This window comes from Gossypium hirsutum, chromosome D13 (assembly GCF_007990345.1).
Source record: "Gossypium hirsutum isolate 1008001.06 chromosome D13, Gossypium_hirsutum_v2.1, whole genome shotgun sequence".
Classification (NCBI taxonomy): domain Eukaryota; kingdom Viridiplantae; phylum Streptophyta; class Magnoliopsida; order Malvales; family Malvaceae; genus Gossypium; species Gossypium hirsutum.
The window spans coordinates 64973497-65000726 of NC_053449.1; the positions used below are offsets into that span (position 1 = coordinate 64973497).

The 27230-nt window shown below is 38.0% G+C and overlaps 3 protein-coding genes, 1 long non-coding RNA gene and 1 other non-coding gene across 5 annotated transcripts; 2 read left to right on the top strand and 3 right to left on the bottom strand.

The window, feature by feature from the left end:
• Positions 1–10732: 10732 nt before the first annotated feature.
• Positions 10733–12493, bottom strand: LOC121225389 (uncharacterized). Its single transcript, XR_005923247.1, has 3 exons — positions 12433–12493; positions 10956–11020; positions 10733–10775 (listed from the first exon to the last, which is right to left on the bottom strand). It is a non-coding gene; the product is annotated as an uncharacterized lncRNA (long non-coding RNA).
• Positions 12494–16127: 3634 nt separating this feature from the next.
• On the top strand, positions 16128–18733 carry LOC107936042 (mitoferrin). Its single transcript, XM_016868684.2, has 2 exons — positions 16128–17377; positions 18241–18733. Exons 1-2 carry the CDS (start codon positions 16502–16504, stop codon positions 18448–18450), a joined length of 1086 nt encoding a protein of 361 aa, XP_016724173.1. The 5' UTR covers positions 16128–16501; the 3' UTR covers positions 18451–18733.
• Positions 18734–19074: 341 nt separating this feature from the next.
• TRNAG-GCC (transfer RNA glycine (anticodon GCC)) lies at positions 19075–19145 on the top strand. The gene has a single exon. It is a non-coding gene; the product is annotated as a tRNA-Gly (tRNA).
• A 341-nt stretch (positions 19146–19486) lies between these two features.
• On the bottom strand, positions 19487–22909 carry LOC107936041 (shewanella-like protein phosphatase 1). Its single transcript, XM_016868683.2, has 10 exons — positions 22598–22909; positions 21964–22064; positions 21662–21775; positions 21275–21487; positions 20901–21036; positions 20588–20763; positions 20430–20518; positions 20267–20336; positions 19885–19990; positions 19487–19776 (listed from the first exon to the last, which is right to left on the bottom strand). Exons 1-9 carry the CDS (start codon positions 22770–22772, stop codon positions 19904–19906), a joined length of 1161 nt encoding a protein of 386 aa, XP_016724172.1. The 5' UTR covers positions 22773–22909; the 3' UTR covers positions 19487–19776; positions 19885–19903.
• A 611-nt stretch (positions 22910–23520) lies between these two features.
• Positions 23521–26767, bottom strand: LOC107936039 (rRNA biogenesis protein rrp36). Its single transcript, XM_016868682.2, has 6 exons — positions 26261–26767; positions 25941–26150; positions 25739–25852; positions 25243–25425; positions 24697–24861; positions 23521–24072 (listed from the first exon to the last, which is right to left on the bottom strand). Exons 1-6 carry the CDS (start codon positions 26477–26479, stop codon positions 23737–23739), a joined length of 1227 nt encoding a protein of 408 aa, XP_016724171.1. The 5' UTR covers positions 26480–26767; the 3' UTR covers positions 23521–23736.
• Positions 26768–27230: the final 463 nt, after the last annotated feature.

A 27230-nucleotide genomic window follows, 5' to 3' on the forward strand; every position in this document is an offset into this window, starting at 1 on the left:
TGTGATAAAAGTTATATTTTGGTGTAATCATGTGGGAAATTTATCCACTTGTCATATGTTTACTTACTAAGCTATATGCTTACTTGCTTTTATTTTTCCCTTGATTATAGTGATATCCATCAACTTAGAATTGGGACGGAGTCGGACAATCATCCACACTATCATCCGCGTTTGGGTATTTTGCTACTGGTATTCCGGAAATTATGGCATGTATAGACGACTTTATGTAATGTGGCGTCACTGTATATATATATGTTATGGTTCGATCTAAAATGTGGCGTTTATAAATAGTTAAATTGTGTATCTTTATACAACTGTTTTGGTTGGAAATTTGAATTGTGGTTGGAAATTGCAGGGGGTTTAAGCAAAATAAGCAGAAATGCTGTCGAAATTTAAAAAAAAAATAGTAATACCTCGTACTCTGTTCCGGTAAGGAATACGAGTAAGGGGTGTTACATTTTAGTGGTATCAGAGCTACGGTTTAGTCGATTCTCGGGTCAATAAAATATGTGTGAAAGTCAGTCTATACATGCCATAAATATATTGTGATAGTGTGATGATTTCTGACAATTTAAAATTTTGTTTTATATAGTAAATGGACCCTGACCGAAGTGTGGCAGATGATGTTGAAAGTAACGCGCCGACTCCCGTACAAGGGACCGCGCATGAAGAGAGTAGACATGAGACACATGGACAGGATGAGGCTCGGGAAGCCTTCCTCCGGATGATGAGTGAGTGGTATACAGAATATGTCCGTGTAAATCCGAATGTTCCACCACCTCCACCCCCTCCTATTCCTCAACCGGTCCCCGTAGCTCCACGAAGTGCTGAATTGGTGAGATCAAGTAAACCACCCGTTGATAGAATTCGAAAGCATGGGGCTGAAGATTTCAGGGCCAATGTTGATGATGATCCGGAAAAAGCCGAGTTTTGGCTTGAAAATACTATTCGGGTATTTGATGAATTATCTTGTACTCTCGAGGAATGTTTGAAATGTGCTGTGTCTTTATTGAAGGATTCGGCATACCGTTGGAGGAAAACATTAATAACGGTGGTTCCAAAAGAAAGAGTTACTTGGGACTTCTTTCAGGAAGAATTCAGAAAGAAATATGTAAGCCAACGGTTTATTGATCAGAAGCGCAAAGAGTTTCTTGGATTGAAACAGGGCCGAATGTCAGTAGCAGAATATGAACGGGAGTTTGTCCGGCTTAGTAAATATGCTCAGGAATGTGTGCCTATGGAGGCTATTATGTGTAAAAGATTTGAAGAGGGGCTAAATGAAGACATCAGATTGCATGTTGGAATTTTAGAGTTAAAAGAATTTGTGGTATTAGTTGATCGTGCCTGCAAAGCTGAAGTGCTGAGTAGAGAAAAGAGAAGGGCAGAGATGGAAGCTCGAGATGTAAGAAAGAGGTCAATGGGCAGGACATTTCAATCCCAACCGAAGAGGTTTAAAGGGATGGATTCACGACCAACTGGTTCAGTTGGGTATTCACGCAGAGACCGATGGAGGTCATATTCCAGAGTTAAAACTAGAGCTACCTCAGTGGCAAGTGTGGGCAATGTAGGAAACACCAGACCTGAATGTCAATAGTGTGGCAGACGACATACAGGTGAGTGTTGGAGATTTAAATGAGCTTGTTTCAGGTGTGGTTCCCAAGAGCATTATGTAAAAGATTGCCCTGAGAGAATAGAGGAAGAAAAATTACAAAGAGCTGGATGGGTGATATTGTCAGTAAAGGCAGACCACCGAAAAATGTGGGGAGCAAAGCCATTGGTAAAAGTATGGTAAAAGATGCAGCTGGAGGATCAGAAACTAGAGCGTCTGCCAGGACTTATGCCATACGCACTCGAGAGGATGCGTCATTTCCCGACGTGATTACTGGTACATTTTCTCTTCACGATATTGATGTTATTGCTTTGATTGACCCTGGCTCTACTCATTCATATGTATGCGTGAATTTGGTATCTAGTAAGAAATTTCCTGTTGAAAACACTGAATTTGTAGTTAAAGTATCAAATCCTTTAGGCAAATGTGTCTTAGTCGATAAGGTTTGCAAGAATTGTCCCCTGATGATTCAAGGTCACTGTTTCCCGGCTAATTTGATGTTGTTACCATTTGATGAGTTTGATGTTATTTTGGGGATGGATTGGTTGATATTGCATGATGCCAAGGTAAAATGTAGACAGAAAATTCTTGAATTCAATTGTGAAAACGATGAAATTCTCCGGGTTGAAACAAAGGAGCCGAATAAATTGCCTATGGTAATTTCGCACATGTCTGCTCAGAAATACTTGAGAAAGGGATGTGAAGTTTATCTTGCTTATGTGCTGAACACGGATATTACTGGGTCGAAGCTTGAATCAGTGCCGGTAGTTTGTGAATTTCCAGATGTATTTCCAGAGGAATTGCCTGGGTTACCTCCGATTAGAGAAGTTGAGTTTTCTATTGATCTGTTACCTGGTACTGCACCGATTTCTATTGCACCGTATCGGATGGCTTCGACTGAGTTGAAAGAATTAAAAGCTCAGTTACAAGAGTTGACAGATAAAGGATTTGTGAGACCGCGTTTTTCTCCTTGGGGTGCTCCTGTGTTATTTGTGAAAAAGAAGGACGGCTCTATGAGACTTTGTATTGACTATCGTCAGCTCAATAAGGTGACTATAAAGAACAAGTATCCTTTGCCGAGAATTGATGATTTGTTTGACCAATTAAAAGGGGCAATAGTGTTTTCCAAGATCGATCTGAGGTCTGGTTACTATCAGTTGAAAGTTAAAGAGTCTGATGTGCCGAAAACCACCTTTAGGACAAGGTATGGACACTATGAATTTCTGGTAATGCCTTTTGGGTTGACTAATGCTCCGGCTATTTTTATGGACTTGATGAACCGAATTTTCCGGCCATACTTGGATAAGTTCGTGGTGGTGTTCATAGATGATATTTTAATCTATTCTCGGGATGAATCTGAGCATGCAAAACATTTGAGAACTGTATTGCAGATTCTGAGAGAAAAGAAATTGTATGCTAAATTCAGCAAAAGTGAGTTTTGGCTTCGTGAGGTTGGATTCTTGGGACATATAGTTTCAAGTGAAGGTATTCGGGTTGATCCAAGTAAAATTCCAGTAATTGTTGATTGTGAGCCACCACAGAATGTGACCGAGGTTAGAAGCTTTCTGGGCTTAGCTGGGTATTACAGACGGTTTGTCAAGGGATTCTCGATGATTGCTTCTCCTATGACTAAGTTACTGCAGAAGAATGTCAAGTTTGAATGGACCGATAAATGTCAACAGAGTTTTGAAAAGTTGAAGGCATTATTGACTGAGGCGCTAGTGTTGGTGCAACCTGAGTCCGGGAAGGAGTTTGTAATTTACAGTGATGCATCGTTGAATGGTCTTGGGTATGTGTTAATGCAAGAGGGCAAAGTAATAGCTTATGCTTCAAGACAGCTGAAACCGCATGAGAAGAATTATCCGACGCATGATTTAGAATTGGCTGCTATTGTTTTTGCTTTAAAAATTTGGCGTCATTATTTGTATGGTGAAAAGTGCCGAATCTTCACTGATCATAAGAGTTTGAAGAATTTGATGAGCCAAAAAGACTTGAATTTGGGGCAACGAAGATGGCTCGAGCTAATTAAAGACTATGAGCTAGTGATTGATTATCACCCCAGGAAAGCTAATGTGGTTGCTGATGCCTTGAGCAGAAAATCTTTATTTGCTTTGAGAGATATGAGTACGAGATTAACTTTATCTGACGATGGTTCAATTTTGGCTGAATTGAGAGTTAGGCCGTTATTTCTTCAGCAGATGCGGGAAGCTCAAAAGAATGACAATAAATTGCAAGTCAGAAGAGCTCAGTGTGAAGCAGGCGTTGATTCAGATTTTCAAATTGGTTCAGATGACTGCCTGATGTTCCGGGACAGAATATGTGTACCGAGAAATGATGAGCTAATTCGGACCATTTATGTGAGGCACACAATGGTGATTTATCAGTCCATCCAGGTAGTGTGAAAATGTATAATGATTTGAAGAAGTTGTATTGCTGGCCGGGCATGAAAAAGGATATCTCGGAATTTGTATCGAAGTGTTTAATTTGTCAACAAGTGAAAGCTGAGCATCAAGTACCATCGGGTTTACTTCAGCCGATAACGATTCCAGAGTGGAAGTGGGACAGTATTACGATGGATTTTGTGACAGGATTGCCTTTAACTCCAAAGAAGAAAGATGCTATTTGGGTAATTGTTGATAGATTGACAAAGTCAGCCCATTTTATTCCGATACGCATTGATTACTCACTTGACAGGTTGGCAGAATTATATGTTGCTGAAATAGTGAGATTACACGGGGTGCCTAAATCTATTATATCGGATAGAGATCCGAGATTTACTTCGAGGTTTTGGATAAAGTTGCAGGAAGCCTTGAGTACGAAATTGAATTTCAGTACTGCGTTTCATCCGCAAACTGACGGGCAATCAGAAATAGTGATTCAAGTTCTTGAAGACATGCTCTGGTGTTGTATTTTAGAATTGGAAGGCAGTTGGGAGAAATATCTACCATTAGCTGAATTTGCTTATAACAATAGCTATCAGTCAAGTATACGAATGGCACCGTATGAAGCATTATATGGGCGTAAGTGTAGAACTCCTTTATATTGGACTGAGCTCGGTGAGAACCGGATTCATGGAGTTGACTTGGTGAAAGAAACTGAAGAAAAGGTGAAAATAATTCGTGACTGCTTAAAGGCTGCTTCAGATCAACAAAAGTCGTATGCGGATTTAAAGAGGAAAGAAATTGAGTTTCAAGTAGGTGATAAGGTATTCTTGAAAGTATCTCCATGGAAAAAGATTCTGAGATTTGGTCGTAAAGGTAAATTGAGTCCACGTTTTATTGGACCATATGAAGTTATTGAAAGAGTTGGCCCTGTAGCTTATCGGTTAGCTTTACCGCCGAAGTTGAAAAAGATACATAATGTATTTCATGTGTCGATGTTGCGACGTTATCGTTCGGATCCTTCATATATAGTTTCTCCTACAGAGATTGAGGTTCGACCAGATATGACTTATGAGGAGGAACCGATAAAAATTCTGGCTCGAGAGGTCAAACAGTTAAGGAATAAAAGTGCAGCCTTAGTGAAAGTGTTGTGGCAAAAACATGGAATGGAAGAGGCTACGTGGGAACCGGAGGAAGTTATGAGGAAACAGTACCCAAACCTTTTTTCCGGTAAGATTTTCGGGGACGAAAATCCCTAAGGGGGAGAGTTGTAACAGCCCGATTCTGGGCCTAGTCGGAATAGTAGTTTCGGGACCACAAATCCGACGAGGGAAAATATGGTTATTATTATATTTTTATGGTCTACAATTTCACGGAAAATTTTCGTAAAAATTTCGTTCGAAAATTTCGACGTTTGGGCACTCAATTTAGTCAAAAGGACTAAATTGTAAAAAGTGCAAAAAGTTGAGTTCTATATGTAGAAGTGTCTAATTGATATGAAATTATAAGTTGGGGGTCCTTATGTGGTAATTAGACCATTAGTAATTGATGGACAAAAAAATCTATTTCTCTCATTTCTTATGTCTATTTTTGTCCATCAATTACTAATGGTCTAGTTACCACATAAGGACCCCAACTTATAATTTCATATCAATTAGACACTTCTACATATAGAACTCAACTTTTTGCACTTTTTTACAATTTAGTCCTTTTGACTAAATTGAGTGCCCAAACGTCGAAATTTTCGAACGAAATTTTTACGAAAATTTTCCGTGAAATTGTAGACCATAAAAATATAATAATAACCATATTTTCCCTCGTTGGATTTGTGGTCCCGAAACCACTATTCCGACTAGGCCCAGAATCGGGCTGTTACAACTCTCCCCCATTAGGGATTTTCGTCCCCGAAAATCTTACCGGAAAAAAGGTTTGGGTACTGTTTCCTCATAACTTCCTCCGGTTCCCACGTAGCCTCTTCCATTCCATGTTTTTGCCACAACACTTTCACTAAGGCTGCACTTTTATTCCTTAACTGTTTGACCTCTCGAGCCAGAATTTTTATCGGTTCCTCCTCATAAGTCATATCTGGTCGAACCTCAATCTCTGTAGGAGAAACTATATGTGAAGGATCCGAACGATAACGTCGCAACATCAACACATGAAATACATTATGTATCTTTTTCAACTTCGGCGGTAAAGCTAACCGATAAGCTACAGGGCCAACTCTTTCAATAACTTCATATGGTCCAATAAAACGTGGACTCAATTTACCTTTACGACCAAATCTCAGAATCTTTTTCCATGGAGATACTTTTTGAAGAATACCTTATCACCCACTTGAAACTCAATTTCTTTCCTCTTTAAATCCGCATATGACTTTTGTTGATCTGAAGCAGCCTTTAAGCAGTCACGAATTATTTTCACCTTTTCTTCAGTTTCTTTCACCAAGTCAACTCCATGAATCCGGTTCTCACCGAGCTCAGTCCAATATAAAGGAGTTCTATACTTACGCCCATATAATGCTTCATACGGTGCCATTCGTATACTTGACTGATAGCTATTGTTATAAGCAAATTTAGCTAATGGTAGATATTTCTCCCAACTGCCTTCCAATTCTAAAATACAACACCGGAGCATGTCTTCAAGAACTTAAATCACTCTTTCTGATTGCCCGTCAGTTTGCGGATGAAACGCAGTACTGAAATTCAATTTCGTACTCAAGGCTTCCTGCAACTTTATCCAAAACCTCGAAGTAAATCTCGGATTTCTATCCGATATAATAGATTTAGGCACCCCGTGTAATCTCACTATTTCAGCAACATATAATTCCGCCAACCTGTCAAGTGAGTAATCAATGCGTATCGGAATAAAATGGGCTGACTTTGTCAATCTATCAACAATTACCCAAATAGCATCTTTCTTCTTTGGAGTTAAAGGCAATCCTGTCACAAAATCCATCGTAATACTATCCCACTTCCACTCTGGAATCGTTATCGGCTGAAGTAAACCCGATGGTACTTGATGCTCAGCTTTCACTTGTTGACAAATTAAACACTTCGATACAAATTCCGAGATATCCTTTTTCATGCCCGGCCAGCAATACAACTTCTTCAAATCATTATACATTTTCACACTACCTGGATGGACTGGTAAATCACCATTGTGTGCCTCACATAAATGGTCCGAATTAGCTCATCATTTCTCGGTACACATATTCTGTCCCGGAACATCAGGCAGTCATCTGAACCAATTTGAAAATCTGAATCAACGCCTGCTTCACACTGAGCTCTTCTGACTTGCAATTTATTGTCATTCTTTTGAGCTTCCCGCATCTGCTGAAGAAATAACGGTCTAACTCTCAATTCAGCCAAAATTGAACCATCGTCAGATAAAGTTAATCTCGTACTCATATCTCTCAAAGCAAATAAAGATTTTCTGCTCAAGGCATCAGCAACCACATTAGCTTTCCTGGGGTGATAATCAATCACTAGCTCATAGTCTTTAATTAGCTCGAGCCATCTTCGTTGCCCCAAATTCAAGTCTTTTTGGCTCATCAAATTCTTCAAACTCTTATGATCAGTGAAGATTCGGCACTTTTCACCATACAAATAATGACGCCAAATTTTTAAAGCAAAAACAATAGCAGCCAATTCTAAATCATGCGTCGGATAATTCTTCTCATGCGGTTTCAGCTGTCTTGAAGCATAAGCTATTACTTTGCCCTCTTGCATTAACACATACCCAAGACCATTCAACGATGCATCACTGTAAATTACAAACTCCTTCCCGGACTCAGGTTGCACCAACACTAGCGCCTCAGTCAATAATGCCTTCAACTTTTCAAAACTCTGTTGACATTTATCGGTCCATTCAAACTTGACATTCTTCTGCAGTAACTTAGTCATAGGAGAAGCAATCATCGAGAATCCCTTGACAAACCATCTGTAATACCCAGCTAAGCCCAGAAAGCTTCTAACCTCGGTCACATTCTGTGGTGGCTCACAATCAACAATTACTGGAATTTTACTTGGATCAACCCGAATACCTTCACTTGAAACTATATGTCCCAAGAATCCAACCTCACGAAGCCAAAACTCACTTTTGCTGAATTTAGCATACAATTTCTTTTCTCTCAGAATCTGCAATACAGTTCTCAAATGTTTTGCATGCTCAGATTCATCCCGAGAATAGATTAAAATATCATCTATGAATACCACCACGAACTTATCCAAGTATGGCCGGAAAATTCGGTTCATCAAGTCCATAAAAATAGCCGGAGCATTAGTCAACCCAAAAGGCATTACCAGAAATTCATAGTGTCCATACATTGTCCTAAAGGTGGTTTTCGGCACATCAGACTCTTTAACTTTCAACTGATAGTAACCAGACCTCAGATCGATCTTGGAAAACACTATTGCCCCTTTTAATTGGTCAAACAAATCATCAATTCTCGGCAAAGGATACTTGTTCTTTATAGTCACCTTATTGAGCTGACGATAGTCAATACAAAGTCTCATAGAGCCGTCCTTCTTTTTCACAAATAACACAGGAGCACCCCAAGGAGAAAAACGCGGTCTCACAAATCCTTTATCTGTCAACTCTTGTAACTGAGCTTTTAATTCTTTCAACTCAGTCGAAGCCATCCGATACGGTGCAATAGAAATCGGTGCAGTACCAGGTAACAGATCAATAGAAAACTCAACTTCTCTAATCGGAGGTAACCCAGGCAATTCCTCTGGAAATACATTTGGAAATTCACAAACTACCGGCACTGATTCAAGCTTCGACCCAGTAATATCCGTGTTCAGCACATAAGCAAGATAAACTTCACATCCCTTTCTCAAGTATTTCTGAGCAGACATGTGCGAAATTACCATAGGCAATTTATTCGGCTCCTTTGTTTCAACCCGGAGAATTTCATCGTTTTCACAATTGAATTCAAGAATTTTCTGTCTACATTTTACCTTGGCATCATGCAATATCAACCAATCCATCCCCAAAATAACATCAAACTCATCAAATGGTAACAACATCAAATTAGCCGGGAAACAGTGACCTTGAATCATCAGGGGACAATTCTTGCAAACCTTATCGACTAAGACACATTTGCCTAAAGGATTTGATACTTTAACTACAAATTCAGTGTTTTCAACAGGCAATTTCTTACTAGATACCAAATTCACGCATACATATGAATGAGTAGAGCCAGGGTTAATCAAAGCAATAACATCAATATCGTGAAGAGAAAATGTACCAGTAATCACGTCGGGAGATGAGGCATCCTCTCGAGTGCGTATGGCATAAGTCCTGGCAGACACTCTAGTTTCTGATCCTCCAGCTGCATCTTTTACCATACTTTTACCAATGGCTTTGCTCCCCACATTTTTCGGTGGTCTGCTTTTACTGACAATATCACCCATCCAGCTCTTTGTAATTTTTCTTCCTCTATTCTCTCAGGGCAATCTTTTACATAATGCTCTTGGGAACCACACCTGAAACAAGCTCATTTAAATCCCCAACACTCACCAGTATGTCGTCTGCCACACTATTGACATTCAGGTCTGGTGTTTCCTACATTGCCCACACTTGCCACTGAGGTAGCTCTAGTTTTAACTCTGGAATATGACCTCCCTCGGTCTCTGTGTGAATACCCAACTGAACCAGTTGGTCGTGAATCCATCCCTTTAAACCTCTTCGGTTGGGATTGAAATGTCCTGCCCATTGACCTCTTTCTTACATCTCGAGCTTCCATCTCTGCCCTTCTCTTTTCTCTACTCAGCACTTCAGCTTTGCAGGCACGATCAACTAATACCACAAATTCTTTTAACTCTAAAATTCCAACATGCAATCTGATGTCTTCATTTAGCCCCTCTTCAAATCTTTTACACATAATAGCCTCCGTAGGCACACATTCCTGGGCATATTTACTAAGCCGGACAAACTCCCGTTCATATTCTGCTACTGACATTCGGCCCTGTTTCAATCCGAGAAACTCTTTGCGCTTCTGATCAATAAACCGTTGGCTTACATATTTCTTTCTGAATTCTTCCTGAAAGAAATCCCAAGTAACTCTTTCTTTTGGAACCACCGTTATTAATGTTTTCCACCAACGGTATGCCGAATCATTCAATAAAGACACAGCACATTTCAAACATTCCTCGAGAGTACAAGATAATTCATCAAATACCCAAATAGTATTTTCAAGCCAAAACTCGGCTTTTTTCGGATCATCATCAACATTGGCCCTGAAATCTTCAGCCCCATGCTTTCGAATTCTATCAACGGGTGGTTTACTTGATCTCACCAATTCAGCACTTCGTGGAGCTACGGGGACCGGTTGAGGAATAGGAGGGGGTGGAGGAGGTGGAACATTTGGATTTACACGGACATATTCTGTATACCACTCACTCATCATCCGGAGGAAGGCTTCCCAAGCCTCATCCTGTCCATGTGTCTCATGTCTACTCTCTTCATGCGCGGTCCCTTGTGCGGGAGTCGGCGCATTACTTTCAACATCATCTGCCACACTTCGGTCAGGGTCCATTTACTATATAAAACAAAATTTTAAATTGTCAGAAATCATCACACTATCACAATATATTTATGGCATGTATAGACTAACTTTCACACATATTTTATTGACCCGAGAACCGACTAAACCGTAGCTCTGATACCACTAAAATGTAACACCCCTTACTCGTATTCCTTACCGGAACAGAGTACGAGGTATTACTATTTTTTTTTTAAATTTCGACAGCATTTCTGCTTGTTTTTGCTTAAACCCCCTGCAATTTCCAACCACAATTCAAATTTCCAACCAAAACAGTTGTATAAAGATACACAATTTAACTATTTATAAACTCCACATTTTAGATCGAACCATAACATATATATATACAGTGACGCCACATTACATAAAGTCGTCTATACATGCCATAATTTCCGGAATACCAGTAGCAAAATACCCAAACGCGGATGATAGTGTGGATGATTGTCCGACTCCGTCCCAATTCTAAGTTGATGGATATCACTATAATCAAGGGAAAAATAAAAGCAAGTAAGCATATAGCTTAGTAACTAAACATATGACAAGTGGATAAATTTCCCACATGATTACACCAAAATATAACTTTTATCACAAACAAATTTCATTATTTGGTCAAATTCCAGCAAGCAGTATTTCTGCGTCATGGTCACTAATTTATTTTTATCAGGAGCTACAGGGCTCCAAATCAAATTCCGTAAATTTTCCCTGAAACTAGATTCATATATATTTCCACCATAAAATTTTCAGAATTTTTGGTCAGTCCAATTAGTACAGTTTACTCATTAAAGTTTCCCCTGTTTCACTACCCGACAGTCCTGACCTCCCCTTACAAAAATTCACATAACTCTCTATACAAGTTTCAAAAAATGTTCTCGTTTGTTTCTATTAAAAATAGACTCAAAAAGGAATTCATTAATATAAATTTCAAGCCATAATTATTTTTGTAGAATTTTTGGTGATTTTCCAAATTTGGAACAGGGGATTTCGAATTCAATCCAACCCTGTCTCAGTAAAATTTAAATATCCCCAAATATATAATTCCTTTGCTTTCCCCACTTCTTTCATATGAAAATAGACTCATTCAGCTTAAATTTCATATTTTATTCAACCTCCAATTCATTTTTCACCATTTATGGGGATTTTTCAAAGTTGCCCAACTGCTGCCATTCAAAACAGTTTTGCATTCGAATTGTTTCTTTTGTATTTTTTATTTTTCCTCCCATCTTATACATGGGTTGATTAAGTATCAAACCCGATATTCCTCCCATAAACTCGTCCACCACATATATGAATATTCACCTTCTCAATTTACTCGTTGAACACTCGGAATGTTAACCGTTGTTGGTGGATTCCGCACTTAGCACCACCAATGAATCGGGGAATCAGCACACAGCAACCCCTTGGGGGAATCAGCACTTAGCAACCCCCTTCACATTTCAGATGCGATGGAATCAGCACTTAGCAACCACCAAATGGGTCGGGGAATCAGCACTTAGCAACCCCTCGGGGGAATCAGCACTTAGCAACCCCCTTTCACATTTAAAATACGGTGGAATCAGCACTTAGCAACCACCAATAGGTAGGGGAATCAACACTTAGCAACCCCTCGGGGAATCAGCACTTAGCAACCCCCTTCCACATTTAAAATACGGTGGAATCAGCACTTAGCAACCACCAATGAATAGGGGAATCAGCACACAGCAACCCCTTTATATGCAATATGCTCTGGCCTATTCCGAGTGTTCAACCAAAAACCGTGTTTTGCAACTCCTTACCACCTTTCCCAATTTAACAACATTTCTGGAATCTTGCCAAACATTTATTTTATATTCAAATAAATCTCAACACATATCAAATAATACCAAAATAATACATTAAGTCACGTGTTTACTTACCTCGGTGCAAAATATCGAAATTTTGCAATTCACTCCACTATCTTTTCTTTTCCTCGTTTGAGATAATCTTCCCGTCTCTCTTAATCTATAATAGCAAATTTAACTCGTTTAATGTTCACATTTATTAAAATAGTCCACCATCCAACTTTTTGAAAAATTACAATTTTGCCCCCAAACTTTTGCATAATTACACTTTTGTCCCCAAGCTCGGAAATTAAACTTCATTACTTATTCTTATGTTTTATGACATGTTGAACACTTTTCCCTTCTATGGAAACATCAAATTCTCACTCTAACACATACTTTTGAACATTAACATTTTACCGATTATGTCAATTTACTCGTTTTCGTTTAAAATCGCTTAGCAAAAATTGTTTAACATAATTTCTAGCTTCATATTCCACCATAAAACAGCAAAATAAACACATTTCACCTATAGGTATTTTTCCAAATATGAATCCTAACACGAATTATTGCTAGAATAAGCTAAACCGAGCTACGAGGATTCTAAAAATGCGAAGAACATTAAAAACAGGGCTAAGATGCACTTACTATGAGCTTGAAAAGGCAAAGAAACCTTAGATATGGTGTCCCTTAAAATTCGGCAGCAACTTATGGAGAAGATGATGATTTTTGTCATCTTTTTCCCATTTTATTCTTTTTATAACCAAATGACTAAAATGCCCCCATTTAAAAAAATCTATTTCTCTCATTTCTTATGTCTATTTTTGTCCATCAATTACTAATGGTCTAATTACCACATAAGGACCCCCAACTTATAATTTCATATCAATTAGACACTTCTACATATAGAACTCAACTTTTGCACTTTTTACAATTTAGTCCTTTTGACTAAATTGAGTGCCCAAACGTCGAAATTTTCGAACGAAATTTTTACGAAAATTTTCCGTGAAATTGTAGACCATAAAAATATAATAATAACCATATTTTCCCTCGTCGGATTTGTGGTCCCGAAACCACTATTCCGACTAGGCCCAGAATCGGACTATTACAGTTAATATAGGTGAAAGACATGTTTGGGTGAGAAATAAGGCTTAAAAATGGCCTTATTTTGTCCACACGGGCAAAGACACGGGTGTGTGTCTTAGCCGTGTGTGGCACACGGCCTAGCACATGGGTGTGTGTTTTGGCCGTATGTCCCCTGCATCTTAAGAATTCAAAAATGCTCAGGATTTTTCACACGGCCTGGCACACAGGCATGTGACTTGGCCATGTGGCCCAAATTAGAGAGTTACACGAGTATGAACACGGGCTGGAACACGACCGAGTTCCCTATTTCGAATGCCCACACGACTTGAGACACGGGAGTGTCACTTGGTCGTGTGAGCCACACGGGCGTGTGTCCCCTACATCTAGGAAAAAAATTGAAATTTTGCGAAAAATTCTCTAAGTACCCGATTTAGTTCCAACTTGTTTCTAATGTATGTTTTAGGCCTCGAGGGCTCATATAAGGGACTTAATGAATACTATCTAACATGAATGTTAAATGTTATGAAATATCTATATTTGATCTGTAAATTTTGGTAATACTTTGTAACCCTATTCCGGCAACGGATACGGGTTAGGGGTGTTACAAGATCTACTCTTAAATAGGGTCTATTTAACCACCGATTTAAGCATATCAAACATGGATCAATGCTCTAGAAATATCAAACCAAGAATTAAGCACACATAATCGAGAACAAGAAAATAAATATTTATTGTGTAAAATAAAAATCAAACGACTGAATCCATCATAGAGTTCATCTCCCTAGGTATTTAGAAAATTAGTTCATGCTTAAAAATAGAAACATCCAAGATATAGTATAACTAAAATAAATAAAGAAATTCATGATAACTTCCTAAGAAATCAAATGGGAATCTTCAATCTTGATGGATATCTGCTTCAAAGTTGGCTTCAATGGTGTTTTTCGAGTTGTTTTCTTGAATATTCTATGACGGCTCACTCCTATCTTCTTATTTTTGTCATATATATGTCATAGAATGCCCGAAAAATCTAAAAATCGTAGTTTTTCGCAGTTCAGTGTGCAATTTCGTGAAATCGACACAGCTTACCACATGCCCGTATGGTCTGGACATGTAGAACGGTTTAGCCTGTGTGGCTCTTGGAGCTTTCTCCAACGCTCTTGTTTTCACTCGTTTTTCACTTATTTTGCCCCCAAGTGCTCTATTAAGCCTTAAAATCCGAATTTAAAGGATTAGGAGCATAAAATTCACAATTACAATTGGATAATCACCCAAAAATAGATTAAGAATAATGTTAAAACTTGTTACTTTTAGCACTTATCTATTTTATAGAAGGATTGCTAGTTTCAAAGAGAAATGACACTATTTTGGTGGTAGTTGATAGATTGACCAAATATAGTCATTTTGTGGCTCTTCCAGATCCTTTCACAGTAGTGACAATGGCTTAGGAGTATCTTAATCATGTTTACAAACTCCATAGAGCACCAGAATCGATTGTATCAGATAAAGACAAGATTTTTGTGTTTACATTTTGGCAGGAGATATTTAAGAGATTGGGGACTTAGATAAAGCTTTCTACAATTTATCCTCTAAGGCTGATGGTCAAATAAAAATTTTTAATAGGTGTTTGGAAGGTTATTTGAGGTGCATGATGAGAGAAAAGTTAGGTGATTGGGTTCTCTAGTTGCCTTTAACTGAATGGTGGTATAATACATCTCACCACTTCAGCAATCGAAACTATGCTATATGAAGCTTTGTATAGGCAAAATCTTCCTCTACATCTTCTCTATCTTGTTGGAATGTCGAGTGTAGCCACTGTGGATAGGAGTCTTCAACACAGGAAACAACTAAACATATGTTAAAGTTCCACCTTTAAAGGGCTCGAGATTGAATGAAGTATTTGGCTAATTGAAGAATAAATGACAGAGTCTTTGAGGGAGCGGATTTGGTATAATAAATGACAGAGTCTTTGAGGGAGGGAATTTGGTATATCTCAAACTTCAACCATATAGGCAACACATTGTGAGGATAAGTAGGAACCAAAAGCTTGCTCCTATGTTTTTTGGTCCAGTTCCTGTGGAAGCTAGAGTGGGAAAAATGGCAAACGTTCTATGTGAGCCAATTTAATAAGCATGTTGGACACTTAGTTGTTTAATCTAATTTACCTATTGTGGGCACTGGTGGGGCTATGGTTAAGGAGTCGGGTCAGATTCTTGATCGTCGTATGGTAAAGAAAGGACACATGATTGTGATTGAGGTTTTGGTGGAATTGACAAACACTTTTCCAGAGGATGCTACTTGTGAGAATTTGTTGGAACTGCAAAGGAGATTTCCTTCCTTCCATCAGTAAGGACAAAGATATTTTGTGGGAATGAGTAATTGTTACATAATAAAAAAAATAGCTAAGTTCAGTTAATAAATACTTAATGAAAGGGTGCATTTTGAATCATGAGATTGGTTAAATGAAATAAAGCAATTCATGAAATTATAAGGCTTAAGTGATGCGTTGTGTATCAATTGGTTGTTATAACAAACATCAGTTACAACTCGAAAATGGTTCTATAACTGCCTCTTTGATTGATTGCTTAAAAACTAACATGATAAAGCCATTAGGCATTCAAGGAAATTTCTCGTCTTTTTCTTTCGTTTTCTCTTTTTCTCAGTCAAATTTTCCTTGTATATCACTTTTAAAGTTGATTTTGACTAATAAAAGTCCTTCAATTGAAGCCGAAGGCAGTGGGCCTTCTTTAGGCTTATTTCTGGGGGTTTATGGCTCCAAAGTCCAAATTTCGCCAACAAGGAACCCAATAAATTGTGCGGGCAAAATTATTACACACCAAATTCTTAAAAAACGTTAAAAATTGAAAAGAAACCCCCATTTCTTGGAACCCTAAATGCAACTTGTCTATCTTCATCTATCTGGCTTGTTAAATCTTCAAATCTGTTAATTTAACACGGAAAAATCACTCACTGTTGACAGAAAGGAGCAAGAAGAAGATAAAAATCCTTCCTTTTGAGTTTTTTTTTCTCTTCAAATATGCAATCCTATCTTAGTTCCCATTTAGAGGAGTAAAAGTTTTATATGGCTATAACTTCACCGCTAAAACCATTACAAAACCCTAATTGTCCCTATTCTTCATTCCAGAAAACCCAATTTTTCTCCAATTCTTTATTCTTGATGGCGACAGAAGCTACCACAACAAATTTCCAAAATTCAGACTTCAGGCCACTCCCACAGCCACCGGATTTTCACCCGGAAGTGATCGTGAGTCCCCACGACGGGCTCCACTTTTGGCAGTTCATGATTGCTGGTTCCGTTGCCGGCTGCGTTGAGCATATGGCTATGTTCCCTGTTGACACCGTCAAGACTCATATGCAAGCCCTCGGCTCTTGCCCCATCAAATCGGTGGGTGTACGTCACGCGCTCCGTTCCATTCTCAAATCTGAAGGACTCCCGGGCTTATATCGGGGAATCGGGGCCATGGGACTTGGGGCTGGCCCTGCCCATGCCGTCTACTTCTCTGTATACGAGGTTTGCAAGAAGTATTTTTCCGGTGAGAACCCGAATAACTCGGCGGCTCATGCTGTATCCGGTGTTTGCGCGACGGTAGCAAGCGACGCCGTTTTTACGCCCATGGATACGGTGAAACAAAGGTTACAGTTGGGCAATAGTGCTGCTTATAGAGGGGTGTTTGATTGTGTTAAGAAAGTTTTGAAAGAGGAAGGTTTTGGGGCGTTTTATGCTTCCTACAGGACAACAGTGCTCATGAATGCACCGTATACTGCCGTTCACTTCACAACTTATGAGGCATTGAAAAGGGGTTTGATTGAGATTTCACCAGAGAGTGTAAGTGATGAGCGGGTGATTGTCCATGCAACGGCTGGTGCTCTTGCTGGGGCTTCTGCTGCCGTTATCACTACACCACTTGATGTAGTCAAAACTCAGTTGCAGTGTCAGGTAATTTAATCTTTGGCTTTCTTTTTTTCTCCCTTAATGTATTTTGCTGCAATGGCTGAAGCTATAATCAGTTTATGCTAGCTGTATTTGGAGCTTTTGTTTAGTGGATGCAGTAACTGGAAAATTCTATGTATTGACAGTGGAAAGGGTGCCCGGCTATCCTAGTGTAATCAGTTTATTCTCTGTCTGTGTTTCCAGACAGATGATATCATGTACTTTTGCTTTTAGGTCAAATCCTTCATTATCAGTTTGAGTTTCCTGCTTCTGGCCCTTTTAGAAAATGGAATCAATCTTTGACAAAGTTATTATTCACCGCCGAGTACTTGTTGTAATCCTCTAATTAATAGAATATATCCATGGCTATGGCTTAAATGATTAGGATGGTTTTAATTGACAACTGTCTCATGCCTCTCATGTTCCTTCTTGTAGATCTTATAATCTTCCATTATTTTGTGTGCTGTATTATCTTTGATCTGGTTAACTGAACCAACATCTGGAATATAATGCTACATAGTCTTAGTTACTACAACGCCTTTAACACTAGTAAAGATGATTGAGACCATTTCTCTTGAACTGAATGCTTGTATCATCTTCTGAGTTGTGTTTTAATACCATATGCAGACTTTCCCTGTATTCAATACAAGTGTACTTAAGTGCTTGCTCATTAGGTCTTTATTTTTGGTCCATCCTGGTTTGCTTACAATTTTAGTGATGGCTTTTGACGATAAATTGAAACATGTGTGTATTGGCGTCCTTTAAGATTTATATTTGTACTTGAGTGAGCTGATTTTTTTACTTTGATTAATTATATGCATCTTGCTTTGCTGATTGTGGTAGTACTGTTATTGAAAATTGTACCACAGGGTGTATGTGGGTGTGATAGATTTAAGAGTAGTTCTATTGGAGACGTGGTCAAAACAATAATGCGAAAAGATGGGTACAAGGGCCTCATGAGAGGATGGATTCCCAGAACGCTTTTCCATGCTCCTGCTGCTGCAATCTGCTGGTCAACATATGAAGCAGCAAAAGCATTCTTCCAAGAAATCAATGCTAGCAGTGAAAGTGGCACGTAAGGAATTGCAAACAATGTATTGTGCTGCTGCACGAGCAGCACCAAAGCAATGGGGTTGACACAGGATGGGAAAACAATACATATACTTTCAGGCATGTTGCGGGTCTATTTAACTGGTATCCGAAGAGTGTATACTTTGCTATTTGTTATAATAATAAATGTTAATGGTCCTATAAAATGGCGAGATGATTATTTGTGTTTGGTTTCACGAGAATGAGAGGTAGAAAGTTTTGAGTTTTAGCTGGAAGATTTGAGTATTGAAATTGAAATGTTATTTTTGCAAACGGAAGATTATGTGCTAGTGTTTGTTGATTAGTTTTGTCATTTATTGTTATTGACGAGTAGATGAGTAGCCCTCTGGCAGGACATTCGGTGTTCAATGGACGTATGCTTTCTGTTCCCTTCTCGGTCTTCTCTGCCCTTCATTCTCCAAAACTACATTATCACTACGTTGCTTAGGATAATAAAAGAAGCCATGCCATAAATGTGATGTTTGTATGCTAACTCACAGAGTTGAGTTTTGATGAACCGTCACAGAGCAACTTCATCTTCTCCACTCGGTCGAAAGCCCTCAAGGGCCGTATGGTTGTACTAAAGAAGACTATTTATATCTAATAAACAATTGGCACCAGTGGTCTAGTGGTAGAATAGTACCCTGCCACGGTACAGACCCGGGTTCGATTCCCGGCTGGTGCAAATGTTTTTTATATATGGATATCTGAGTTACAAAAGGTACTTGCACGAAGAAGTTCCACAGCAAGCGAACACGGTATCATCAACGACAGCTTGCTAAAGAGAATGGATGCAAAGCGCATGCCAATGCCCAATTGTTGTTTCATTCGTTTACTTGCACTAATATTAACATGGCTGTGTTTCATTCTATTGACGAAGATTACTAATAAAATGAACACAGGATTAATAATATATTGAAGATGGTTAATTATTATATATTAAAAAAGAAGCGGTAATTTGTGAAACCTCGAAAAGTTTTTCTATATCACAAATCCAATATGTTAGGAGCAAGTTAGACGGTGCAATAAAATAAAAATATACACGTATTATTGTAAACTAAAATATAAGCCTGCCTGCCAAATTCACAATTGAAATAGTTTACAACAGAGCAGGAAAGAAAAATAAAATTAGAAACATGGTTAGACATAAAAGCCAGCCTGGTTCCGGGATCAACTTCAGCTTCTCAGACATCTTCCTCTGTTGATTTAAAAAAGTTGCCTCTGCAAATATTTTCTTTTTCATCATCATATTTCTGGATGATGATTCCAGCAACTTATAAATACTAACTGTAGTTGAAAGTTGAAGCAACAATATTCTGCATATACATATGGGAAAACAACACAGATGAAACCATTGTCCAGTATTTACTTCATCTAAGTAATGACATTAATAAATAAATAGAAGGAAAAGTAACAGTTTATACCTGAATATTTATCCTGTATCTATATATAGTCAACCATCTGAAGCTCACTGAATCTGTTCCTTTTGCTCCTTATTACTCTTGCTTTATCATCTCTTATCTCTAGAACCTGGTGAACACATATCCAAAACAAATTCTCTCTCAGCTCAACTTTGCAGTTGTTTAAAGACAAAATCAAATTGGCAAAAACACAGGGATGGATCATGGATATATGCATCAGTAATGGCTTCCACTGTTAATGAAGCACATAGGTATGACTGAACACATTTGACAAAAGAGTATCCATAAAGAAGCAGGAATTTAATGATATGCAATCTCAGGTTGGCATGTTAAGATCATTTTTTCTTAATAAACAGTGTAAAATACTGGTATATATTTAGTTCACCTCTGGTCTCGAATTAAGAACTCCACTGGACATTCCCACATCAATGCGCCATATGCTGCAATTGTACTCACTGCAGGGAAGGCTAGATGTTAATAATTATATGTAGAATGGATAAATACCTTACTAGTTTAAAAAAAAAGCATTTTCAACTAAGTATGCATACCAATTTGCCCCAGAGAATTGAGGTGTGTGGCCAACCACCATTGCCTTAGCTCCTAGTGCTTGCAGTGTCTCTTGAAGAATAGCATTTATCTGCTAACGAACAAGTAATTATAGTTCTTAAAGGCAATAAGTACTAAAACTGTTAGTTGGCATACTTGCCTGGTTAATCTGATAATCCGCCAAGTCTGAAATATCTCTAGAGTATAAGCGGTTCCAAACAACGCTATCATAGCCTTTTGTGGCTATGAAGGGCATGTTACGATTAGTATCCTCTTCAATAAGACCTCTCATCCACTGAGATACTTCCTTGTTCATCTTTTCTATGCCATAAGCAACTGTGCAAGTACCAAGACTCCTATCAGAGAATTCAAAACAAAAGAAAGAGAAAGAACTTCTTACGGTATTATTTGATGAATGATAATGATTTTACTGAACTGGTTCATGCAAAATATGCAAGTTGATATTTTCTTACCATGGTGAGGAAGGAGGCCACCATGACAGAAGATCCAATCATTAACCTTAAGAGCTACAGCATGTCGTGCCAACTCACACGCTAGTGGACCACCCGGTCTAAACAGAACTGATCTGGCAATCACCCCCTTTTGTCTCTGTCCTAATAAATAATTTGAGATCTTTATCAGAATGGTATCTAATAAATAGGGAGGACATAGAAAGTGTCCTTTTACCCTACATTCTGGGAGTATACAAGTAACCAACTAGAAAGAAACACTATAACTTGGATTTAGATGAAAGAGGAAGTGCAACATATTTATGATAAATGAACAATACTTAAGGAACAAGAAATGTAGTAGTTCGGTCGATTGACAGGACTAAGAACTTTAGTACCTCTACCAGATTCCATGGACCCCAATGGTTTCTGGACATTTTACGTTCATCTTTCCATATTCTAGACACGCCACACCAACGAACAAATGCTTCATTCCAGTCATATTCATAGTCATTCAAATATTCCAGGAAATCAGCACACTCGTCAAAAGCACCAGACTCTACATATCTAAAATCCCCTTCCACATTCATAGTTTCATGATTTCCATTGACCTGCATCAAGAAAAAGACTGTCAGCATTCTTAATTGATACAGAGCTGCTGCATGTGTAAATATCTAGACATGCTTAACATGCAAGCTGGATTTAAGAATGCACTGCAGCAACTTGAACTTCAAAAATTGATTTGTAAAATGCACCAAAGCTGTTCTACTTTTAGCATCACAAACCTGGAAAACAGCTCCACCTTTAGCCTTGGCTTGTATATCTAATGATCGCAACAAGGATAAGATAGCTATTTCATCATCTCCTCGATCAAGCACATCTCCTAGCTGAACAAGTACCTTTTTTCTCAAACAGAAACATAGGCATCAGATGGGGTTCTGAGTAGAGAAATAAATCCATACACACAAGAATTTTTCCACATTGGGTATAGTTGTAGTGGCCATTATGATAGTAAGAAACAACATAAGAAAAATTCTAGTTTTCTGCATCATTGTTATCAACAAAATTAGTAGTAGAAAAAGAATACCGCATCTTCTCCAGTCCATAGGTCTTGACCATCCGAACTCAAGACACCAGCCATTTCAAGCGCATATCTTGCTTGATCAAGGTCTCCATGTAGATCTCCAACTACAGATGGAAGCATATAAAGATATAGATAAATGACAAATAAAGGTTATCCAGTTTTGATTGATTTCATCAATTGAATTACTTCCACCATTGGCCATGACATTTTAGGCTAATTTCACACTGCAGTTCAATCATGTGGGATGCAAACTAACTAAAAAAATTTATGCATTATAGCTCTTTAAAGCTAAATCTTGGGACTTAAAAGTGGAGAAGCTTGAATTTAAGACTAAAAAGGTAGGCATAAAAGCAATAACAACAAAATGGTTCTATTTTTCCTATGATCTCGTTTAATGATAACTGATATGTACTGTGTTAGTCTATTTGATTCCCAAGTCTTTGTACCACGCAACAACATTTCTCAAGGCTACAGAAATCAACATCACGAATCAAGAGCTAGATCAAAGCAGAGAAGTTGAGCATAAAATTAGAAAATTAACTCACCTTACATGGATTCTCAAAAAAAAAAACTTACGTTACGTGGAGTTATAGCAAGAAAAACAACAAGTTAAAAGAAAAATAAATAAATAAATAACCTGCAACTATACGGCGACCAGGAGCAGAAACAAAAGTGGGAGGATTTCCATTGACGACAATGGGTTTCAAGGCTGTTCCTATACTACCATTACTAAAAGAAGAGGAAGTTTCAGTAAGTTTTTGGGGGCATGAAGAAGGTGGAAGTGGCAATGAATTCAAGCATAGTGAAACCATTGCCTTGCTTATTAGTTTTCTCTGTTTAATTTGTTATGAGAAAAAAGAAAGAGAAAAGGGTTTTGTTTGCTTTGCTTAGAATGGCCAAACAAAGGAAGTTTCTCAGCCAAGTATTTAGTTTTACGTCTTTTGTTCCTTTTTTACTTTCTGGATATTGTATATATATATCTGGTTGTGGATGGATAGGATATTGCCAATTGCCATTGGAGCTTATGTGATAGTGTCATAATAATTGTAACGACCACCAAAGCATCCGAACTCCAAACATGAAACGACATCGTTTGCTGCGTTCTTGACATAATTGGCCTTTGGCCACAAACATAGACCAAGAAAGCCTTTTGTCTTTGTGCTTGTTTTTTCCCTGCCAAACAAATTGATTTAAGGGAAGCGACAATAGTAATAATGTCTGGAAAATACCAAATTTTTTTTCTTGTTTTTATTTAAAACAAAAGGTGAAAGCAAATGATTCTAAAAGAACAAAAAATTTTCAAAACAAGTTGAGTCAAGTTGATGAAATGATGTGATTTAGTGCACAAGTTTTAAACTTGAATGAGGGAAATATATAGGTAATAGTGATTGATAATGATAATGATAATAATTATGATGGAATAAGCTAAGAAAACCTGCATTCAGACCTCATTGCTGCTCAGCATAATAGCATCTTAATTTTGTTTCTGTTACTGCATAAACCCACATTTTTTCTTTCAGAAATAGACCATCAACTCATCAAGTCTCAAAGGGCTTAAAATACACAATGGTAACCCCCTATATATCAATCAAGATGGAGAAATATCGTAGTAAAGTGTTAAACAATTGAAAAAACGGTGAATCAAAGACTACTGCAACATCTCAATTCCTTCATACAAAAAACGTATATATCAAATGCGAAGTGAGGCCATATAGAAAGTTTCGCCATATGTATCTCACATCCTCGTCTGTCTAAAGTTGAGCTCTGAGACCTTGGTCAGGATGAACTTCGGTAACCCTCTGCAAACTCTGGGGGTGGCACAGGACAGACAGTGATATTCGGAGTTATTTTCAGACTTGTGTCAAGAGATGCCTCAGATGGTAATGCTCCCGATGTAGCAGGCATGGAGTTGATATTGGGTAATGAAGGTACCTTGATAGGATAAACTTCAGTGACCTCTTCAGTGCGATCATCTAAATATACAACATCTTGCATAGTGAGTTGGTGGTATTCAACAACCTCCCTCAGGAAGCGATTTTCACGTGCATAGATGGAGTTCTCATGAGCTAGTCGTGCCTTCTCTGCCAACAGTGTCTCCAGTTGAAGACGTATCTGGAAATAGAAATAGAAATAGAAAAGAATAAAAATTTTGGAACGGTTTACATGTCTAAACAAAATTGCTTCAGTTATCACAAAGAGAGATGCCATAGATTAGAAGGCACTTGTGCTACATGTTTTATGAAAAATGAGGTAACATTCTGCAACATGATAAACCATAGGAAGCTCAACTTCAACATTGCATAATCAGATGAGGCTATCCTTCATTTTCTGTTTTTTAGCAGACAATTACCTTCATACAGTGAGAGGTAGGCTCAAGAAGATTATCCATTCATACAGCATCTATTATTTCAGACATATTATTGTGGGAGAAAATTAAAGTTCTGTTACAATTGTAATTTTTAATTTGGTTCAATAATAATCAACATTTAATGACTGAAGGAATATTCCATATCATATTCTGTGCAGCTAACTTTTTGACCATCTTTAAACCAAATCTAAAATACAAGGTTGAAATTGCATTCGATAAAAAACGAGTGGTAGATTGGTCCATCATTCTAAGTGGTAAAATTGAAGTTCACTCCAAACAAACAAGACTTTTAGATCCTGCAGATGAGTAAATTGCCATAGATGGAATATAAATACAACACAGGATGCAATAATGAGGAAAATCCATACCAACTCATCATTTTCTGGGTTGTCACCTCTGTCACGATTCTCACGAAGGACTCTATTTTCTTCCTCAAGCTGAGCACATCTCTCCTTTGCAAAAGCCAAATCAGCACTAACGGTTTTTCTCTCTCGAAGAAGGAGCTTTGCCTTGGCAGCCATAGCCATTGCAACCTGTTACAAAATCAAAGAGCCAAATCATCCATCCAATTTTCAACAAAAAGGTTATTACATTGGACGGGGAAAAATGATGTGCGCAATTTATTTCACATCCCCAACAAAACCTCACCCATCTTCCACATGAAGAACAGTGAAAATTCATTGTTCTATTTTATACGGTTCCTGCACTTATATATATGCCACTACAAATTACCTTAGAAGAAAGAAGGAACAATCCTATCTTCTCATGCATAGTAAAAACATTTGTGTCACTTTTATATTGTTAAAAGAATCTAGTACTGAGGCTTCTAGAGCTATATAATAGCAGAGCACTAACAATGCAAATAGAAAAATACATCCATCATATGAACCAGTGACACAAAGCAGCCACCTTACATCACGAGATGCCTTCAATTGAATTTCTTGATCAGCTTGCACCGGAGTTCGTACTTGCTGCTGCATTTGTGGCTGTTTAGCATGCTCATTTTGTGCCACAGAACCACTAGACTTTTTCTTGATATGTTTGCGGGTTTCTTGAATGATGCCTGCAGTCCGGTTCTCCACAATTGTAAGACCCTCCTAATAAGCAAAGCAAAGCAAAGAAGAATGAAACAGGTTTGTAAACATTTCAAGATGCAAGAGAGAGACGAAAGTTCTATGACAGGGAAAATGCAAAAAGGCTGACATGTGGGCAACACTTGGCTACCAAAAACTATCGTATAAAACAATTTAGTAGATCAGAAGTGCCAAAGAAAGCATAACAGCCATTAAAAAACAAAAAAGAATTACATTTCTATTTTTATTCAAACACTTTATAAAGCAAAATGTTACTAATACTTGGAATATTTATATATTCGTTACCAACAAAAAGCAAGGGGATTTATGAACTAACCTCAACAGCATTACCAATGTAATTAAGGGATGATGTAATTGCACCTATGCCCTTCTGCAATGTGGGATTGCTTGTTTTGTGATGCCTATCATCTGACTGGTACGTATTATGGTACTGCAGATAGCAAAAAGAGAAAACCAATATTGAAACATTGATAGAATTAAAACACATAATGTAGCAACAGTATGAGTTGGATCCTGACCATTTCTGGTGTTGGCCTCTGACTCTGAGGCAGCTTTGATTTTGGTGGTCCATCAGACTCAAACTGGTACTGCACATTATTATTATTACTATTACTATTATTATTATCATCATCCAAAAATGATTTAGCTTTCCTAGCGAGAGAACCCCAAAATCCTTGCTTGGATTCATTTAGAGATTTCATAGATTCGTATTGATGGGAGCGGGAATCCTGGAGAGACAAGCAGTCAAAGGAGGTTAGGGTTTTCAAAGAATCACGACGAATATTATCGCAATAAGCATATAGAATGAAGTAGAAAGGGGGGAAAAAAAGAGAGAAACCTTGGGGGTGGAGAGAGGAGAAGCAGAAGAAGAATGAAGGGGACCATAGCCATATGCGGAGGAGAAAGACGAATCTTTGTGGGCGGACGATGCCCTTATGGCTTTGGCTGCATCTACTTCTACATCCACCAAATCATCTGCATCTACATCAGCTGATGATGATGAAGATGATGTTAATATTCCCTGCTGTTGCTGCTGTTGCCTCCTCCTGTAAGCCATTTCTTTTTTCCTAACTCCTATTCTAATTTGTTTGCACAATTCATCAACTCGATCTTAGTCTTGCTCTACTTTTGTTGTTGTCGTATTTGTTGTTCCTTGCTGCTTCAATCTCCCTTTCGAATTTGGATTAAACCTGTCGTCTCATCTCTCACTCACTCTGCTATCTGTATTTTGAATCGTGTATTGGATTATGTAGGTTCTGTTGTGGCCACTCAGCCGTCGGCGACGTCAACGCTCTACGCCCACCATTTTTCATCTAATAAAATTCTACAGTCCACACCCAGTCCTATTCTGCTTTACTTGATTTCAACTGCAGCTGATGCAGCTTGCAACAGCCCATAGGATAGGCCCACTTCTATACATTCTTTGTTCATAGGCCCATTACCATACAAAATTACATATTAAAAAAATTGGTTTTAAAAAATAAATATTTTGAACTAATTGAACTATGTATTTGCAATTTTAGTTTATTTTTTTTAGAAATATTTTCTTTGATGGAATCATGAACGATAAAAATATAAAAAAAAATAACACATAATACAAATGATAAATAATACATTATAAACTAATGCACAAGTGTCACTTTTGCAAAAATAAGTCCAAAAGAGAAAAATAAATTGATATTAACCAAACACTAGAAAATTTCAAAAGCAAACTAGAGATGCTTCACATTGACTAAATTGTTGAAAACAGCATCCTAATCCACTAAAATCAGACTAACCTGATGATAAACTTGGATCATCCAATAAAT

What these genes read in the sequence shown, in the direction of transcription:
- LOC107936042 (XM_016868684.2), top strand. Translation starts at nt 16,502, where the DNA reads ATGGCTATAACTTCACCGCTAAAACCATTACAAAACCCTAATTGTCCC. An exon ending in AAACTCAGTTGCAGTGTCAG is followed by an intron (nt 17,378 to 18,240) that starts GTAATTTAATCT and finishes ATTGTACCACAG; the next exon opens with GGTGTATGTGGGTGTGATAG.
- LOC107936041 (XM_016868683.2), bottom strand. Translation starts at nt 22,772, where the DNA reads ATGGTTTCACTATGCTTGAATTCATTGCCACTTCCACCTTCTTCATGC. An exon ending in AAGGTGGAGCTGTTTTCCAG is followed by an intron (nt 21,488 to 21,661) that starts GTTTGTGATGCT and finishes TTCTTGATGCAG; the next exon opens with GTCAATGGAAATCATGAAAC. An exon ending in CAATTCTCTGGGGCAAATTG is followed by an intron (nt 20,337 to 20,429) that starts GTATGCATACTT and finishes CCTTCCCTGCAG; the next exon opens with TGAGTACAATTGCAGCATAT.
- LOC107936039 (XM_016868682.2), bottom strand. Translation starts at nt 26,479, where the DNA reads ATGGCTTACAGGAGGAGGCAACAGCAGCAACAGCAGGGAATATTAACA. An exon ending in CTCCTCTCTCCACCCCCAAG is followed by an intron (nt 26,151 to 26,260) that starts GTTTCTCTCTTT and finishes TTGTCTCTCCAG; the next exon opens with GATTCCCGCTCCCATCAATA. An exon ending in ACATTGGTAATGCTGTTGAG is followed by an intron (nt 25,426 to 25,738) that starts GTTAGTTCATAA and finishes TTTGCTTATTAG; the next exon opens with GAGGGTCTTACAATTGTGGA.